At 48.2% G+C, this 19077-nt stretch overlaps 1 protein-coding gene and 1 long non-coding RNA gene across 4 annotated transcripts; one reads left to right on the top strand and one right to left on the bottom strand.

Moving 5' to 3' along the window:
- Positions 1-979: 979 nt before the first annotated feature.
- LOC125702172 (uncharacterized) lies at positions 980-14347 on the top strand. 3 transcript variants are annotated; one of them, XR_007380472.1, is made up of 3 exons: positions 980-2745; positions 4242-6027; positions 7228-14347. It is a non-coding gene; the product is annotated as an uncharacterized LOC125702172 (long non-coding RNA). The 3 variants fall into 3 exon arrangements; XR_007380471.1 differs by having other exon boundaries at positions 4242-14347; XR_007380473.1 differs by having other exon boundaries at positions 980-3882; positions 4242-14347.
- On the bottom strand, positions 13563-17856 carry TOB1 (transducer of ERBB2, 1). Its single transcript, XM_048965097.1, has 2 exons — positions 17626-17856; positions 13563-15499 (listed from the first exon to the last, which is right to left on the bottom strand). Exon 2 carries the CDS (start codon positions 15363-15365, stop codon positions 14388-14390), a length of 978 nt encoding a protein of 325 aa, XP_048821054.1. The 5' UTR covers positions 15366-15499; positions 17626-17856; the 3' UTR covers positions 13563-14387.
- Positions 17857-19077: the final 1221 nt, after the last annotated feature.

Below are 19077 nucleotides of genomic sequence, written 5' to 3'. Positions count from 1 at the left end.
CTGGGGGCTTCTGGAGTCCATGAGAGCCCTTTGCTGCTCTTCAGCTGTGAGGACATCGCCCAGGCTGGGAGCTGTGAATGTGGAGCCCATGTTTTTATACCAAATATTTTGTGTTTTCCCTTCATGAGCTCTGGTTACTTATTGACTATAAGTGACCTCCAGCTGCCTTATAGATTTACAGTTGCTGTCACAGGACAAAAAATGAGTCCCGTGTCCAGGGCCTGAGAAGTACTCTGAATGGAGGTTGCACAACTGAATAAATGTCCTGCCAGCTCTTTAAATCTTTGGGAAAAAAAAACAAAAAAGCCAGCCTGGGCTCCTGATCTACAATGCAAACACCAGTGGGATATGAAGATAACACTGTGGCATTATTGGACGTAACTATCAGCTCCAAAAGCAGCCCAGCCTGCTCAGTTCACAGCTATTTATGGCTCGGCAAATGATAAGACATTCAGACTTGAGAGTTTGGAAATGGAATGGAAAGTCTTTCAAAGGCTGTTTGGATTTCAGCCAGCAAACCCCAGTGGTGGCATTTCACTCTCTGCCTGTCGCAGCCTCCCCTCAGCCAGCTCTCCTTGGGCCAGCACCGAGCTCTGCTTAAGGACTCACAGGGCAAGTTCTCACCCCCTCATTTGTCAGTGATGGCCAGAAACGCAGACAGAAAGGAGGAGGCTGGAAAAAGAGAGAATGAGGAAAAGAGAGAGGAAGGGGAGCATCTCTGCACCTTAAGCTGGCACAGCAACGTGGTGGATGGATTGTATTAAAAAAGAGCTGCCCCTTCAGAAGTTTGTAGCTTCTCTCCCTCCTTTGCTCCGCTCCTAGCGCACTCAGACCAAAGTGGGCATTGTAACACGTGCAAAGGACATCACTTCCTCTACTGCTTGAAATAAATAGAAAAGCAACAGTCATAAATCTCCAGAATCAGATGGTATTCACCCAAGGGTAAAAGTAAGAAATTGCTTAACTATTAACTGCAGCAGATAACCTTTGCTTCAGTCTGCTGCAGGAGCGGAGGGCTGGGGGTGGCTAATTTGGAATTCAGTTCCTAGGGACTGGGCACCAAAACTCAGCAAGTCTGGTAAAAAGGGTAAGAGACAGTAAAAGTCACCAGGCTGACCAGAGTGTGAAACAGAGAGGAAGAGTCTGCAGATGTCAGCAGGGCAAAGAGATGCTGCAGAGCTTTCCTTGAAGCCACCACAGGAATGATTGGGCTTGGTGGAGCTGACGTCGATTTCTGTAAGGCTCCAGGGGAAGTTCTCACCCTGAAAGGTTAAGGCAACGTGGCTGCCTTGCAGCAAGACGAGAGGCAGTCTCCTGAGTCCAGGACTGGTCAACACAGGACAGGGGTGAGAACAGAAGGTCAGCTGTTTGTCAAGGAATCCATCGGCGGTGCCCCACAGAGCCCTGCATGGTGGCCAGGGCTGCTTCATGTGAGTGGTTGGGAAAAGGGACTGGAGAGGCTGGCTACCAGCTCTGCTGCTGTACAAGATATTTGGGGCTGCAAAAAGGGAAGCTGGCTGCAAGGACACTGCATGATAAGCTGCAGGATATCGTAATACCCGGCAGCAGGATGACAGAACAGCAGATGAAATAGAATATTGCTTAATAATCTACACTGGGTGGAAAAATGAGTCCTAACTGCACTGCTGTGATACCTTCAAGCAAGCTGTCCTCGTCTGAGACCTGGCTGATCCATCACCAAATTTGGGACTGAGTTTCCCCAGATTTGCCGCTCTCTGTATTCCGGGTCCCCACCTCAGCACACAGGGCAGAGCCCAGCTCTGCTCGGCAGCGTCCGACCACAGGAATGTAATTACAGGAGCCAAACCCCAGCAGCTGCTCCCACCGCGCCCCGGCGAGCGGCACCCCGGCTCTCGCACAGCCACCTTTTCCCATCTGCGCGCTACTTGTGGCTCGAAGTGAAAACTCCTCACGTCCCGGCACCGAGGTGACGCCGGAGGGGCCGCAAACCGGGAGCCGCGGCTGCTCCCCGGCCGGACGCGAGATGGCGTGCGGGATCGCTGCCTGCAGCCCCGGCCGACGCTTCCCGGGGTGAAAGGTCCTCCCCCGTTGGGGTCAGTTGGCCTCGCCCTGCTGAATTTAACTGTTCCGCAGAAGCTTTGCCGTGTAATTCAGAGTTTCCGAGGGGAAAGCAGACCCCACGGAGCTGGGTCACGTCGCTGCTTCCGTCCCTGGCTGCGTGGAGATACAGCTGGATGGACTGAGGCTTATCGGGGAAAATGGATGTGGTCAGGATGTGATAAGGCAATCAAATCCATCTCCAGAGCTGCAAGAAAAGGACGCAATGTATAATTTATTTGGCACTTTTCATCTCCCTGTTTGCAGATTGCTTGGTTTCTAAATATATTTGTCCAGTTATTCAAAATTACTCATGGATCTCTTCAGTGAGTAATACTTGACCTGCAGATCATCCAAAAAGTGAATATTGCAATCAGACTCTCAGTTTCTGCTGTTGTTTCTTGTAGCTAACAGATGTATTGCGACTTAGGTAATCAACTCAGGAGGAAACTCCAATTTGATTATAATGTTTGCAGTTCAGTTTCCACTGTGCCCGCTCAAGAAGTCACCCGGTCAGGAGATGGCCAAAAGGATCTCATCTCTGGCACAAAGCAAGGGCTGCCTTTTCCACTCACTACAGACACAGAGCTGCTGCAGGGGGAGACTGAGTGCCGCCTCATGGACCCACAGAGTCATGGCCAACACACAAAGACTGAGCGCCAAAAGGTAACGGCTTTCCACTTCCACAGGTGCAAAATGAGACTTACACCAAAGGTGTCCTCATCACCAAGGTCTCTGATAACTCTTTCTCCAGGAAGAGACATTAAATTGGAAAAGACCTTCACATCGCTTCCTCAGGCAGCCTGTCCCAGTGCCTCCCCGCTCTCTCGTTAAGTTCTTCCTAACACCCAATCTAAACCTCCCTCATCACAACTTGAGACTGCTTCCTCACATCCAATCTCTTGCACCTGCCTGAATCAACCCTTGGGTGCTTCGGTTCTTCTTCCAATTTGCCATCAGACTGCAGAGGCCTCCAGGGACCCCAGCATTAAGCTGCTCTTTGCCCCCACCAGCATTAAATGCATTCTCTTATTCCCATTTTCGTTTGTGAATGGAAGTTTAAGGTCTCACTTAATCACATAATCTCCAAAGCAGGAGCTTTAGGAGATCCGTCAGCCACAGCAAAGCTCACAGTGCTACACCAGGGTCAGAAAGAGCAGTGTTGCCATCTAGGGACTTGCTGCGAGCTTTAAAAAAGAGAGAGGTTTCTTTGGATGAGATGCTTCAATGTATTCCATAGGAGTAGTGGCAGTTCGCTTGCTCACTGTAGGTGTGCTGGGGAGGAAGGGGGTTTTGCAAAATGGCCTTTTAGGCTTGGCTTTTGTTTTCCTGCCATGCGAGGAGCCCTGCCCCGTGTGCATGCAGGAAGCCTGCAGCCAGCAGCTGCTCCACCGCAATCTCAGCTCCAGGACTGCAGCCATCCTCACACGCACTGCGCCTGTTTCTCACTGATGTTGCTCTCCATGTTTACTGAAAGTAATTTTTCAGTGGAAGAGAATGGAAGGAGGATTTGCTGCTTCTGCCCTGGCAGGAGGGTTTACACACGAGCAAATGGTTTGTAACAAATGCAGTGTAAGATCGATGGAGCTGCTCCTCTGTTCACAAATTGTTCACTGTCCATGGGCTTGAAGATGAAGAAAATTTTCCCTTGTTTTGTAGAACACACACACACACATTTTCTCATTACTATTATTTATGTATACATTCACTGGAAAAAAAATCCACTCCTGAGAACACCTTTTGCAGAATTATTTTGGCTCACGTGTTGTTACAGCTGTAATCTGGAGAGAGGACAAGTGTCAGGTATTTTTTTCCCCCATTTCTCCCTTCTTTTGTTTATTTTGTAATTGTCCTATGAGCCTTCTGTCACGGGTTTGAGCCTTTGGGCACTGGGAGGTCATAAGACTTTGGCCCACCTTTCCCTGTGCAGTGAGTGCAGCGTGGAGCTGCTCCCGAGTGGTGCTGGGGTAACACAGCTCCTCCTGCCTCACTCCACCAAAGCCCCGGGTTCTTCACAGGGAGCCCTAAAACCTCCGGTTCTCCGTGAAGCTCTGAAAACAACCCCCCACACCACGGCATGCTGCAGGCTGAAGCCCTTGTCTATTTCTACTGCTGGGGTGGTTTTGTTTCCTGGATAAAGCTCTCTTTTCCTATTTCCACAGCTGGAATGGAAAGGCACTGCCGTGCCCTTGGCAGTGGGCAGCTGTGCTGCTGTGTGTGGGACGTGAAGCCCCCCCTGGCCCAGGTAAGTGAGGCCGCTCCAAGCCCAGCTCCTGCCCTGTCTGCGTCCTGCAGGAGTCAAAAGCCCCATGAAACATGCATTGCTGCAGCCTGCCTAACAAAACCTAGCAGTTCATTAAAAAGAAGGAAAATATTATATTTTTGCCCTGAAGATCCAGGCAGTGCCAGGTGCTAAGTAGGTCACTATTCAAATCCCTGTCTTCGTTCCAGATGTGGGCATGTGTGCATACTCTACATATTGATTTGTGCAAACCATGTAACATACACAGAACTCATTGGCCTGTGAGCTCAGCAAACACACAATTGCTCTGCAAATCCATCGCTGGTAGCAGCAGTTGGGTTGCTTGCTCAAATAAATGCATTTGCAAACTCTTCTGGGTCTGCTTTAAAAACACCAGTTTGTTTGCATGGTGCAGTGCAGCCAGCTCTGCTCCACAGCCTACAGCCTCGAGCTCAGGTGCTTTCAGGTTTGCATACAGCAATTCCGAACACAAGCGCATTTTTGCAAACATAACTACAAAAAAAAAAAAAATCTCTTTTGATTTGTAATTTATGAGCAACTCATTGTTTTGCAAAGCAGGAGCTGATGTGGCACCCTTAGCTTGCGCAGGTTGGCTACCTGCTCAGCACCTCCCGGCTTGCCCCACAGAGCAGATCCATGCCATCTTGTTCTCCCCACACGGATTTGTGCTGCCATCTTGTACACCCCATTCAGATTCATGCTGCCATCTTGTTCTCCCAGCAGCTGCTTCTGTGTCCTCCTGCTCCACCAGCGCCCCGTAAAACAGCCCCACGAAGCAGCCATCCCCAGTTTAAGCCCATCCTAATCAATCAGAGGTTGTTGTACGGGTCAAAGAGCGAACGACCCGCCTGTCTTTTTCCAGCCTGCCCAGATACACACCGTGATGGGGAAGGCTGGGAATGTGATACAGGCTGCAGCCCAGCAGTGCTCATGGGGAGGGAAGCGGCGGCTCCGGGTGAGGATATCTGCGGCAGTTATATGACTAATCCCGACATCTACGGATGTTTTCCCCTGCGCCTGTAAGAGTTATGCGATCCTAAGCTTCCTCGAGGAAAACAAGCCCATTCTGTCTAGATGACTAAGTGCTAGCAGAAAGCAAGTATGTTTTTCCATATCTGATGAGAGACCAATGTGTCCAAGAGAACAGTGCCCCACGGAAAAGCTCACCAAAGCCACTGAAAGCTGGGCACCTGAGAACAGCTAGGTGCTCCCAGAAAGCAGCTGGGAGCCAGAAAAGCAGGAGCCCTTCTCCTACTCCTTTGCTCAGGCCAACATAAACTGGGGACTGGGAAGGGCAAACAGGTGTTAAATGTCCCTGGGGCTCCTCGGAAAATAGGCAATGTCAAAGCTCTAGCTCCGAGTGTTTTGGGAAAGTCACACCAAGGGTTCATGGTCCCCATCTCCACCTCCACGTTGCTCGCTTTCTGATTTCACTGGGAAGATATTCAAGTACGCAGAGTTCATTTGTGCTGGCAGCAAAACTCCAAACCCAGAGATCTCCGACCAATGTACAATGCAATGTACACAGAGCACATTACCCACAGCCCACACGTGGTGAGGAAAAGTGTCACTGGTGGCTAAAGGCAGAAACACCTCACGTGGTGAAGGTTTCCCCCTCTGGACCGCCCTGGAGCATGGTTTCCTCCTCCCGTGCTGAGCTGCAGTGATGGAGCATCATCTTCTCAGTAAGTGTGGGTATTCTTAGACTAATAGGTTCCACAAATTGTTTGTAAAGGAGCTTGCTTTGCCTGAAGCACCTACTTCTTCTCAAGCCTCCTGTGATGCAGTGTAAACCAGGTTGCTAATAAAAATCAGTCTTTAATTTGCTTCCTGAAAGCAGCTGACAAAATACACGGTTTATTTGGGAGTGTCTGTACACTCTTCTATTTCTGTCCTTTTTATTCAACCTCAGAGAGCAGCAAAGGGAACTGTGAGTACAGAGAGAGCCAGCCCTGCCCTGAAGAGATTACAGTCTCAATCAGATAATGCACTGCAAATTATACGTGGTGAGGCAGAGACCTCAGACAAGCTGAGTGGGGAGTAGGCTTGGTTTGGGAAGGAAACTGGGAAAAATAAATTTTAAGGAAGATCTTGAAGGAAAGTAGAATGAAAAACTGAGGAAAGGATCTAGGGATATCAAATGGATGAGAGAGGTTGTACTGCAAAACACTGAAAAAAACCTGAATAGCAAAGATGAGATCTAGAGCCTACGTTTCACTTACTTTGGGCACCAAATTTCACATGGTGCTTACACTTCTGTTAACTGGGCTAACATTACCTCCACTAACTCATCAAGGCTATGCCTTTGTTTGTAGGCTCAGCTGAGCAGGAATAGGGACAATGGTGCAGCACCTGTTGCAGGAAGGACAGTGCCAGATGAAAGTGAACAAGGGCAGGGAGCCGGGACACCATTCATTAGGGCAGCTGGCACACTTGGAAAAACTAGACATGCTTTCAGGCACATCAGGCTTCCTTGGGTCTGAAATAGAAGCAATAACCTTAGAGCTAAATACAGGTTGAGAATAATTGTTCTGAGTTAGACTTCATTATATTAATGAATTAGGCAATTTGGGAGAAAGAACGATTGGTTCCTGTTGATCAAAGGGAGGATACTCACCAGAGGACAGCTGATAATGTCATTTATGGCACGGAGTGGGGGCGAGAGAGATGAGAATAATTATTGCCTTGGGATGACTGGCAATAGCAAAAATTATAGTGTAATATGCAAGCAGTATCTGTGTGATTTTTATATCCTAGAGTCAGGAATTCTAGTACTCAGATGTGTTTTGAAGTTCTGGAGAGCTTCCTTAAAGGTTAGGAGTGAGAGGTCAGAGACCTGGTGGCTGATCTGTCTCTGCGTGTTTCTGTCCTTTCCCATTTTGTAGGAGTCAGTTTGGGTTGGTTACCAACCGCTGGATCCGCAATGCAAACTGCACAGCAGTACAGGAGAGCAGCAGACAGAAGGGCGGCGGTGGCCCCAGTCACTCAGTGTCCCTCAGAGATCTGATTCAGTTAAGCAGCTGCAATTAACTGCCAGCACTCATGAGTTCATCCACATCCATTCTGTGAGCCCGTGACTTCCTATGGATCTAAACTTCCACTTAACAATGAAGTCTTTTTGTAGCATTGCATAGAACAGCTTGACGTTTCTCAAATTTATTTACATTTATACCCAGAAGATGAGCTGATGTGGTGCAAGGTTGATTATTATTTATAGTTAGCTCATAACTCCTAAAATACGCTTGGAGGCCTGGATTGGAGCTTCTCCAGTGACTCGGTTTGACAACACTGACAGAAGTCTTTAAGGACAGCACTGTAACTTTCTAGAAGACCCAAATCGAGAACACTGTTCTGTATTGTGCAAGAATGAAATTCAGTTGTTCTCAACCAAAATATGATCTCTGGCTCAAAGCAGTTAATCGCTACACCATGGGATTCACAGAGCACCTGCAGGGCAGGTAACTGCCCCAGGCATTAACGTTTTCAACCGAATCAGGAAGATCTGCACTCTTCCCACTAAACTGCCAAACCGAGGTGCTCTTTACACCTGGCCAACACTGAGAGATGCAGACGGACTGAGAACCTGTTGGCTTCAGAAATAAGCTGCAGAAATAAGCTACAGCATCTGAGAGTCAGCAGGGAGCTAAAGCTCAGCTGTGGCTCAGAAGTACAGAAAACACTTCTGGCAAGGCTGAATCAATCTGCTGCAGACTGCCCAGAGTTCACAGCCAGCAGCAGAACCTGGTCGCCCCGTCTCTGTGCTTGCATACAGGATGCTTAATATTATGGTCTATTGAAAATCAAAGGGGAATTTGTTTTAGTTTGTAAAATCTGTATGCAAGCCTAATTTTGACCAGCAGCAACTTCAGTGAGTAGGCTGGTGTAACATTTTCACATGATTTGTACTGGAGGAATATATACTTCTATATCTATAGAAACACCCACAGAAATTCTTTTAAAGAATCACAATAGTTGGAATGTGAGATCTCACAGCTCTCGAGGCTTTCTGCTCCAATGGTGGGTGAACCAAACTCCAGAGCATGGACAATGAGAATTAAGTGTTTTACTTGTATATGCATGCCTTACTTCCAAATGGAAGGTCACATACCTTAACTGAACTGTACAACAGAGAAGACTCAGCTAAAGGCAGTAGAACTGGGGGAGTGACAGGTCAACCTCAGATGCTCCTGTGGCACACAGAAATCGGATAAAGTTCAGCAGAATTGACAACAAAAAGGCAGCGATAGCCAGCAAACATCTAACTTGAATTTCAATGGTGACAGAGAAGGAAACCAGCATAGAAAAGGGCAATGACTCACCCAGAGTCAGAACTGAAATGCGGGTGCCCAAATTGTCATCCGTTGTACCACATTCCTCACTGAGCTGCCACCTCTTGCTCCCACCAACAGGACTGCAACCTGCCAGGCTGTTGTATTGTTGGGCACGGCTGTCCAAGCAGCAATTTCACCCAGTTTAATAAGACTGCAAGAATGGAATGTAATTAACTGTATTCTGACATTCAGTAGTTCCTTATGCTGTCTTTTTATATAGTGAAGTGGAGCCAGCCCAGGGGAGCTCAGTGCATGCACTGTACCCGAGTGACCGGAAGGGATGGAGCCAGGATCTCCTCCTTTGCAGCCTCATCTAAGTGCTGGCAGTGGAGGTAAGGGGATCTCACTGGAGGTACCTGCATACCTGAGGCCTTCCAAAGGCAAGCAGTTTTTCTTCCTCTGTTTCTGCATCCACGGCTGCTGCAGTTGGGCTTGTCCTCATTTGCTGCAGCCTAGGATTGCGCCCCTCTCTACTGCTGCTGCACTTTCCATCACATTGCAGGAATTATTATATTCTGACAAGGAAAAAAGGTGTGTTTCCAGGGTTGTTCTCAATTGCATTAATCTTATTGCTATCACCCCTCTCAAAGAAGCTTCTCCAAGAAGGTACTAAACCATAATTAAGGCACTGCATTCCCAGAGATCTCTTTTGTTTTATGCTATGGGTAATCTTTAAGCTAAGGGGAATGCGGAATGCAGCTCAATGAGCTCCATGAGGGCACAGGGCTGACAGCCTGTTTGAACATAATGGTGCCTCTGCTCTCAGAGGAGCAGAGGATCTCTGATTTTAGGCCTCTGAAGCGCTCAATTACCAAATAAAAACTACAGCGAGTTCCCTCAAAACTGCAGCCACCGATGTTACGGATTGTTTTCAACAAACAAAAGATGACAGCATAAAGGATGGGGGTAGGGGACGTCTGCACTGTATGCCAAGGTTTTTCTAAAAATATTTTACACCTGCTATTTGTTGCGCACACTGATCATATTTTGTCTGTGAGGTAAAGAACTCGCAGTGCCAAGGAGAACATGGTTTATGTTTCTGAAGCCTTAATGCTTTTTCCCTTCTGTGAGGCGAAACTCCTTACTACCTTCACTAAAATAAAGCCAAGAGGACAAAAGTCACACATACGCTGCCACAGTAACAGTTTAACCATGCCTCTCGCAGAGCTTTGGAAACAGTCCCTTCAGCAGGATTTTACTGCTCTGGCACTTCAATTTAGCAAACTTTTTATGCAGCTCATGAGAGGAATGGAGCCAACTCTGTACACTCAATTTAAATCAACTTGCTGATGGTAGAAAAAAGAATGCTGAACCGTCGGTTTGCTTCATCTGCTCCAAAACTACCAACACAAACTCTGGGGTATTTATTACTGAAAGTTAATAGAACAGTCTGGGGCACGAGCTCAGTGAATGAACTCTGGTTTGATCCCATGCCGGCTGAAAGAGCTGATTTAACAACTAGTTGTTTGGTTACTTGATATTTCCGAAGCGCAGCAGGACGGTTTGCTGTCGCAGGCCGCTGTGTTTGTGGTGCAGGGGAGCACAGAGCCGTGCTGCTGCTGGGCGAGAATCTGCCTGTGGCCTGCAGCAAGATGGTACCAGCGATGCTCCAGAGCTTGCTGATTTTGCACGGTGAAGAGCAGGGAATGATCCTTTTGTGACTCGAACTACAGTTTGTGTAAGTTGTGACTGTTTGCTTGAAGCTGAGAGAACCACAAAAACCTGCACTCACCGAGACTGCAATGCCAGGCCAGCCCATGGCCTCCGGGTTCACCGCCGCAGGTGGAATGTGGAGAACATGGCGTGGCAATGAAGCACGATGCACTGTGAACTTGACCCGTGAACCGGCTCTCCCTCATGAAAACAATCACACCGTTTAATTTCGGCTACTACAACGAGATCCAGAGGGAGCTCTGTCATTCGTCCACACAACAAACGCAGCCCAGACCGTAGCTGTCAAGCCCTCTGTGCCCCACCGTGCCAAGCAGACCCTGAACTCAATCTCACTGATTCCCCCATTACAATGTTCAAAAGTAATCAACTTGTGCTGAACTGAGTCAGCCTTACAAATGAACGTGCGGCCACCCCTTATCAATGGCTACACCAACACCCAAACACTAACCTTGTTTTAATGTAGCATGATTGTTTTAAAAATCTTAAATGGAAAAGCAAATTAGTACAACCTTCACTGCAGTTATAACTTCGTCTTTGTAGGGTAGCAGGCATGGCTTAGGTCTGCCAAATTCCACAAATCTGGCAGATTTAATAATTATTATTTTAGGTTTTGTGCTCCGTTTATTTAAGAGAGGAAGAATGGACATTTTAACAAATTAACCGGACAGGGGGAGAAAACAAACCCCAGTAACTACTGATTTTGACATTTTATAAAACCAGCAGAAATACCTTGAAAATTCCGCCTTGCATGTTTGAAGAGATCTACACAAAAGATAGGTGTGAGCAGTAACTACTGGAGGAGGTGGCTGTGCTGCCATAAATGTGGGCCTGCAGCCGCTCTGACACTGACATGGCTGCAGTCAGGTCTGGTTCTGGTTCAGAAGTGAAGCAGAACACTACTGCTACCTCAGATCGCTGTAGGGATCAGTTTTTGAAACTCGTGCTGCAGACTCTGAGCGAAGAGACAGGATGCGCTATGGGAGACGCGTACTTACAGCATCGCCTTTTCTTCACTGCAAACAAAAGACATCTTCTGAGGTTTAACTGGCACCTGCAATTGTAAGGAAGCAAACTGCATGCTCACAAGAGAAAACACAAGAGAACTCGCACAACTGAGCAATGCTTCCTTCTTTCACCTTCACTCCATTGAGGCCCTTTCTCTGAAAGCCAATGCGCTTACCTGAGAGCACGGCTGCAGGAACAGAACACTGGGTGCATGCGAATCAGAGACTGACTGGGCACTCGTTTAGAACAGTATGCTGCAAAGTCCATGTTTGAGCTAACAAGTTCAGCACTAAGCTTTAGGAAAAGATGATAAACAAACGGATGAAGTGGACTGAACAGAAAACAGTAAAAGCTTTAATTTCTAGAAGGAGAAGGAGAACACATTAAAAATGTTATATGCATTCTACAAGAACACCAAATGCTTTTTCTCCAGATTGTCTCCTTGCACCATAAACAACCCAAGAAGGACAAAAACCTGCTTGTTAAGATCTGCTTTATATTACGAGGTGCTGCTGTATGCAGTCACATAAAAAATAATAAGCATCTTTTTTTTCCAGAGTTTTCTCCCAGCAACGACTGCCTTCATTGCAGAGCTGGTGATGGTGACAGTGAACAAATCAGAAGGGAAAGAGGGTAGTGCTGCTGGATGGCCTTTAAAACAAATGATCTTAGCTTAAATCACAGGAATATAATTACAGAACACAGCCTCCACCATCACAGCTGCTCAACCTCTTTGCCAGGTTAGCGATTTCTACACTGTGATTACTAAACTTATAGGAGCCTTACACTTTAGCCATATAAACAGAGTAACACACAAATCAAACATTCTGCATGTTTCAGTATTTTTAAAAATTACACACGGCTCAGGGGCCTTTTAGAAGCAAAAGCACACACTTAAAATTAGTGATAACGCTTTTAAGTACAGCTCTGCCCACTGATGTGCCGTCAGAGAAAAGATAAACCAGATGGCAAACTCAATAAAAAGCAGCAGACAGATGAATGCCTAAAAAAACGTTCACTATTGCTTTGGAATTGGTTGTCATGGCATTACAAATTGACAGCACGGTCAGCCTCACACCTCCAACCCATCCATTTGCTAGAGCAATACTTCTCACAGCTTCGCTCTGGCCAAAGCAAAGACCTCAGTGCTGTAGAAATACGCTGCTCCTCACAGCCAGGTTATTTCCACCAAATCTCTGTTCGACTCCCACCAAACTGGGTGTGTGTGTGTGTGGCACAGGGCTGGCGCTGGGACAACTCACGCCTTTCACAAAAGCAAGTGCATCAGACAAGCAAAGGATGACCTGCATTCTCAAACACCAATTTCAGAACCATAAAGTTCAGGCAATTTTAATACCGTGCTCCTTTTGTAGCTCAGAATTCCTTGCTGTGAGCCAAAGCACAACCCACTGAGCACACATCTTCTCTTCGTACAACTGGAACTGGGATGGAAAACAAGTTGCTGGTTAAGAGTTCGGCATTAAGTAAGCAAGTTTCTCTTCCCCATGACAACATCTGTTAGCAAGGAACAGCATTTGTCAAAAAGACAGAAAAGAGAAAGGGATGCCATGGAAAATCTGGTTTTTGTCACCTTCTGAGTTCTTTGTCCTCCCACTCACGTTCATGTTTTGAAAGCCTATGAAGTTCAAGTTGGTGAAATCCACTAGAACAAAAACCTTAGATTGCCACACTCCAGTTGCATTACATTTCTCATTTTAATAGAGGCATATAAGATGGAAGTTTACAATGAGCGCAGTAACCGTACATCAGCACTTCTATTCAGCTGAGCTGAGTTACTCATCCCCGGTACAGAACCAGAACGCTGATGCATTGTCTGGGACCTGCCGAGATAATAGCTCAAATCCACTGCTTACACAGAAAGCGAGCTTCACTGAATCACCTGAGCACCTTCCAGACAGCTCACATCGCCCAGCAACTCCGCACTCACACCGCTCGCAGTCTGAACTCTCAAGGCAAAAACAACTCACCGCCTTTTGACTTCAGCAAGCCACAGAAAACAAGCAAACATTTGCTCAGCCGCAGGCAAGCGGTTCATCAGGCAGCGCTGTCAGAAGCGTCTCAGGATGCAACCATCGCTGTGGTGCACCCATGTGGAGCCCCTCCATCGCTCCTTGTGCTGCACGATGGGCACACAGCAACGCAGCACTGCGACCTGCAGCACAGCAGCAGCACAGACCACAGCAGCCAAGTAATTTTAAAGGATTTTAATACAAACTTAATATAAACTATTTCAGTCCCTCTTAACATGTAAGACACTGACTCAAAATACTTTTATACCTTTTTTCAAGTATTGCACAATGTAGGTACAAAATTAATATTTACGATTACATTTTCTTCCATAATATATAGCAAAAATCTTTAAACTTTTAACAGAAAATACAATTTGTGTTTCTTTTGAAAAAAGCAAATATTTCGTACATTTTGATTCCACCACTAAGGAATATTCTGTACACAACTTTTTATATTTTTTTAGAATCGATGTCTTTAAGATGGATATCTTACAATTTCAGTAAAAAAAATACAACATGAAGCTGCTGCAGCTGTCACAGATCACTGTAGTAAAAAGATATAAATGCAATACCATGTTGTAGAAACAATATATATACTCTGATATTTTACAAACTTTGTACTAAATTAAATTATACAATTAGAAAAAGACCAATAAACCCACTTACTAGTGCCAATTTTTTAATATATATATACATATGTTTGCGTGCATATATATATATACACACAAAAAATTAGCCATGTCCTTGCTATATCTTAAATACTGTAAGAGGCCATATTTTGAGAGTATATTTTTTAATGTACAGTCAGTATAAAATAATTTTGTGCTTGGTTGGCAAATGAAAAAATGATGCATGTTGTATTTCTCTAACCAAGCTTGAATGTATTCATACTACAAGCCTTAAAAAAAAAAATATCTCAAGAGGTGGAAAAAAAGATACACCCTTGGGTACGTGCATTTTTACTTGTACAATAGTATTCACTTGGATGTCACTTCTGTTTTATTTTTAGTTAGCCATAACTGGCTGAAATTGCTGGTTAGAATACTGCATGTTGTTTAAACTAAAATTCAAGCCATCCACAAAAGACTTTTCATTTAGACCTCCATAGGCTGCAAACATATCAAAGGCATTACTGTACTGGAGAGGACTGAGGTTAAGGGGGCTGTCACCAGGAAACACGCTACCGGCGCTACCTTGACCCTGCATGTTGGGGAAAATAAACTCCTTGGCATTAGGAGAAAGGGCAGAAGTCTTCTGCTGTTGCTGCTGCTGCTGCTGATTGCCTAAGCCAAGCCCGTAGAGAGAGTGCATGGAGGAGGAAAGGGCTTTCTGCTTCAGCAGGTCATTGACATTCAAGCCAAGGTTGGTGGGAGAAGTGCGGGCGACCTTGTTGCTACGGCCGCTATTCTTCATTTTGGTCGAGCCAAACTTGGTGGCAGCAAATGTGGCAGTGGTGAAGGTTAAAGGCTGAGTGGAGCGGGGCATGAAAGTTGGGCTCACAGCAGCAGAGTGACCAAAGGGAGGAGAAGGAGAACTAGACACTGAAGATGCTGGGTCACTAATTGGCATGAACACCTGGGCCTCTGGGTTAAAGCTGTTCTTGATTTCCTTATCCAACTCACATCCATTTTCATTATCATCCACATAAAGCACTTTCACTGGTCCCTTTTCACCAATTTGGTATGAAACCTCAAACGGGTCAATCCAAACACTAAGATCCTGAGGCAAGTTGCCACGAACATCATCAATGTCCAAACCACTCTCTTTGGATGCTTGTTCTATGACCGGGTCCACTTTCTCCCCTATGTGTATACATCTAAACCCTGATCCTTTGTATGGCTTTTCTGGATACCAGTGCCCTTCATACTTCTTCTTAAGAAGTCTTTCAAGCTCTTCACCAAAAATGTTGACACGTCGTCTGGGAAGCTTATTGTACAAATATGAAATAATAAAATTGAGTGCTACTTGGATTTCAAGCTGCATAGCTGCTATGCCACAAAGGTGTAAGTCTGTTTCAAAACACGAAGAAAGTGTTCAAGATGCCACAGGGAAACAAAATTTCCTTCAAAGTGCTGATGCTAGTTGATTATTATCCTTCACCTTGAGTGCTCTTGTTCCTTTAAGAAAAAACAAAAGCAAACACATCCAAATAAGGAAAGATAAGATCAAGGTTCAAGGCCTATTCTTTCAGCTTCACTTTCTGCATAAAACAGGTAATGTTTTAAGTGAAAAAACCCACAAACTATTTATGCTTGTGCCTGCAAAAGCTGAGGGTGTCAGCTACGTTCGGTATGACTTACAAGCAGCCCTGCAGAAGATGCACCAGGCATGTGTTTACATACGCAACACGGGGCATTTCAAAATAACATGAGCTTGCAGTTTAGTTATTCACAAAGCAGCAAGTGTAATTCTTAAGACATCACAGGACTGCCAGGTCTGTCAAGGGTTCAATTACCAACCCGCACTCGGCTGATTTATAGTGCTCAGCTGCAAAATTCAGCACTGGACTATTAGTTTAGATTGAGCTCCTAGTTTGAGGATCATTTATCACTTTAAAGTTTGCAAACACAATGGTCACACCGTAAGCTGCAGAGATACAGAAATATTTCCAGTTGCTTTAGAGAACTTCAGACAAGAACCAAAAGTATGCAACACATTTTAATTCCAAGGCAACCATCCGCACAGACTGCTGGAATTATGCTGAGGACTACGCTGCACTGGTGAAGTTGCATCAAGCGAAGAGAAAATGTCCACCGTTCATAGACAACACTTCTTCCTTTCCTCAGAAGAGCTAAAATGATAATGCAGGCAATGCATACAAAATAGGTGCATCGATTTCCTGCACTGGGAATGGCAATGATCGTGAAATTAATTACTTATTTTTCCTACAAATTATTCCATTCCATTTTAAGTATACATACTGCATTTCCTATAGTCCAGATTTCAAAAAGCTACAGCCAACATCGGAGCCAACAGGGCTTTGCAGAGCTCCAGTAAAAAACAGTCGCCCTCCTCCTTCTCCAGGACTCCATTTTATATTTAATATAAAATATGGTTGTTGGTCCTTTAAAGGACAAAAGAGAAAACAGCCATCTGAAGTCAAAAAAGGGCAGAACGAGGTATCAGCACACAGTGCAAAGGAGGACCTGCAGAGCTCCAACAGGGCGCCCAGCCCCCGGGGACACCTTGGCATACAAAGTTCCAATGAAACAAAACACGTCGATTTTGTGAAACGCCCAGCATGAATTTCAATTAAGGGTGTGCTTTTCTGCACTGCATCGCCAGGGATAAAATTCAGCGTGGCTGTCAGTAAAGATTAGAGAAATCAAAGTCAATATCAAAATCCCATTATAAAAAAAAAAAAAAAAAAGCTTTGTATTTATGCTGTTGTTTCCTGCTCCAAATAATCTCCTTTAAAGGCTGGAACCCTATTTCCAAGCCACTCGTGCTCTCCCCAAGATGGTATGGGAATATGTGAAAGCCTGCACGATAAGGCGACCTTTAAACGTTTGCTGGATCAGCACTGGGTGGGGATAAGGAAAAGATCAAGGGCAAACAGAAGATATTTACAAAAGGGACACAATCGGTGCAGAAAAGCTGATTGGGTGGTTCAGAGGGACATTTAAAAATGATTTATTAATCCGTCTGTTCTGCTTCCCCGCCTCTGCGTCCCCTTAGGAAAGGAACGAGCCTTTCAGGGCGCACCGGGAAGCCAGCAGCCCCGCGGGCAGCGAGCGGTGCGGGGCCGGGCGGTGCGGGGCGGCAGCCCCAACTTCTGCCCCTGCTTAGAGGACAGCGCTTCGACGGCCCCGGGCCGCAGCGGCGTTACATAACAGGCGGCTGGGCTCATTAGATTTCTGCTCACAGCCCAGGGAGCTCCGGCGGCGGCGGCAGCAGGAGGAGGAAGGGCGCTTTCCAGGCCCATAAGGGAGAAAACGAAGCCAGGTGCGCGGCGCGAGGCCCGCTCCCCGCGGCGCAGCCCGGAGCTCAGCACGTCCTGCGGGGGCTCCGTCAGTCGGAACGCCGCCTCCTCCCCGCCGAGCGCGGCCCCTCCCGGCCCCGCTCCGCGAGGCGCCCGTCGCCCCCCGCCCTCCCCGTCCCGCCGGGCCCCCCTCGCTCCCGGGCCGCCCCGGCTCCCGTCACCCCGCAGGGCCGCGCCCGCCGCAGCCCCCGCCGGCGCCCGGGCCTCCGGGGCCGCCCCGCCCTCAACGAGCGGCGCTCCACGAGCGGTACCGGTACTCACCCGGCGGGGCGCGGCGCGAACGATCCCGGCGGGCTGCGAGTGCCGGGGGCGGCGGGCTCAGCAGCCGACCCCCATCTCCGAGAGCCGGCTGCCTCGGCGAGGACGGGAGGGGAAAGAGAGACGCAAAAAGAAAAAAAAAAGAAAAAAAAAAAAAGAAAAAAAGAAAGAAAAAGGGGAGGGGGAGGGTTGGAAAAAAAAAAGGGGGAGGGAAAGGGGGGGGAGGGCTGCGCTGCTCACACCCCCACCACGGGCGCGCTCCGCCACCGCAACCGCGCTCCTTCTGCTCCTGCCCCGCCGCGCGGCGCGCCCCTATATATGGCCTCCCTCGCCCCGCCCCCCCGCTTCGGCCCCGCCCCCTCCCCGCCCCCCGCCGCGCACCGCCCACCCCGGCCCCGCCCCCGCCCGCAGGGCCCCGCCCCGCCCCTCGCCCTCCCCCACCGCCGTGGAAGCGCCGCTCTCTACGTCAGCGCGTGGCTCGCCTCGCGGCAGCGCTGCGTCACGGCCCGCGTCAAAGCTGCCCTCGTCAAACCCTGCCCTCGCGGCCCTCGGCTCCGCGGGGAGGGGGGAGGGGCCCGCGCCGAACTACAGCTCCCATCGCCGCCGCGATGACCCCGCGGAGCTGGGAGGCCCCGATCGCGGCCCGGGAAAGGCTGAGGCGCCTCACCGCGCGGCGCAAAGCAGCGCGACCCCTCGCAGCCCTCCCGCGCCGCCGGGGCTAAAAATACTCCCCGCAGGTAGCAACGGCGTGCGATTGGCTGCCTGCCCGCCGCGCCGCCTCCCCATTGGTCACTCGGTATCGAGGAGGACGACGTCAAACTCCCGTTTGAGGGGAAAATGTCCCGGCGGGGCGCGGCGCGCTGCCCTCGGAGCGGCGGGGCGGGGCGGGGGGTGCGACGAGTCGTGGTGGTTCTGCTGTTTGTCTGGCAATAAAGATTTCGGCACCGCCGCCGCACGGGACCCGGGTTTGGAAACGTCGGGAGGAATGGCGGCCCGGGGCCTCTGCAAAACGCGGCTTCGTTCGGGTGCATCAGCGGGCGCTGCCCCTCCTGGGGATGGCGGCATTGCAAGCAACGTGAAAATCCCAATTCGGGCTCCAAATAGCTGCTACTTCCTATTATTACTATTATTCAATATATTATCTCACTATAAAGGCTTGCGTGTGCTGTCAGAGCGCTGTGACTGCAGGCGGTGTCACCTGGAGCTGCCAGGACCTGCGGGTCCCGCTGGGGATGTGGGCATTGGCACCGCGCTGGGACGGGAAAGGCAAAGAGCGGTTTTTAAAATGAGAACGTAGCGATCTGGTGGGGACACCAAGGACAAATGGGCGGATAACATCTGCCGGTGCAGCCTGCAGTTCACCTGTGTGCTCCGCGTTCCCTTTGCGGTGGGGGCGCCGCGCCTCCTCATAGGGCCGTGTTTGCAGGTCAGGTTTGGGAAGCGACCTTAAAACCG

Source organism: Lagopus muta, chromosome 18, assembly GCF_023343835.1.
Source record: "Lagopus muta isolate bLagMut1 chromosome 18, bLagMut1 primary, whole genome shotgun sequence".
Lineage (NCBI taxonomy): Eukaryota > Metazoa > Chordata > Aves > Galliformes > Phasianidae > Lagopus > Lagopus muta.
This window is presented reverse-complemented; position numbering and strand designations above follow the sequence as displayed.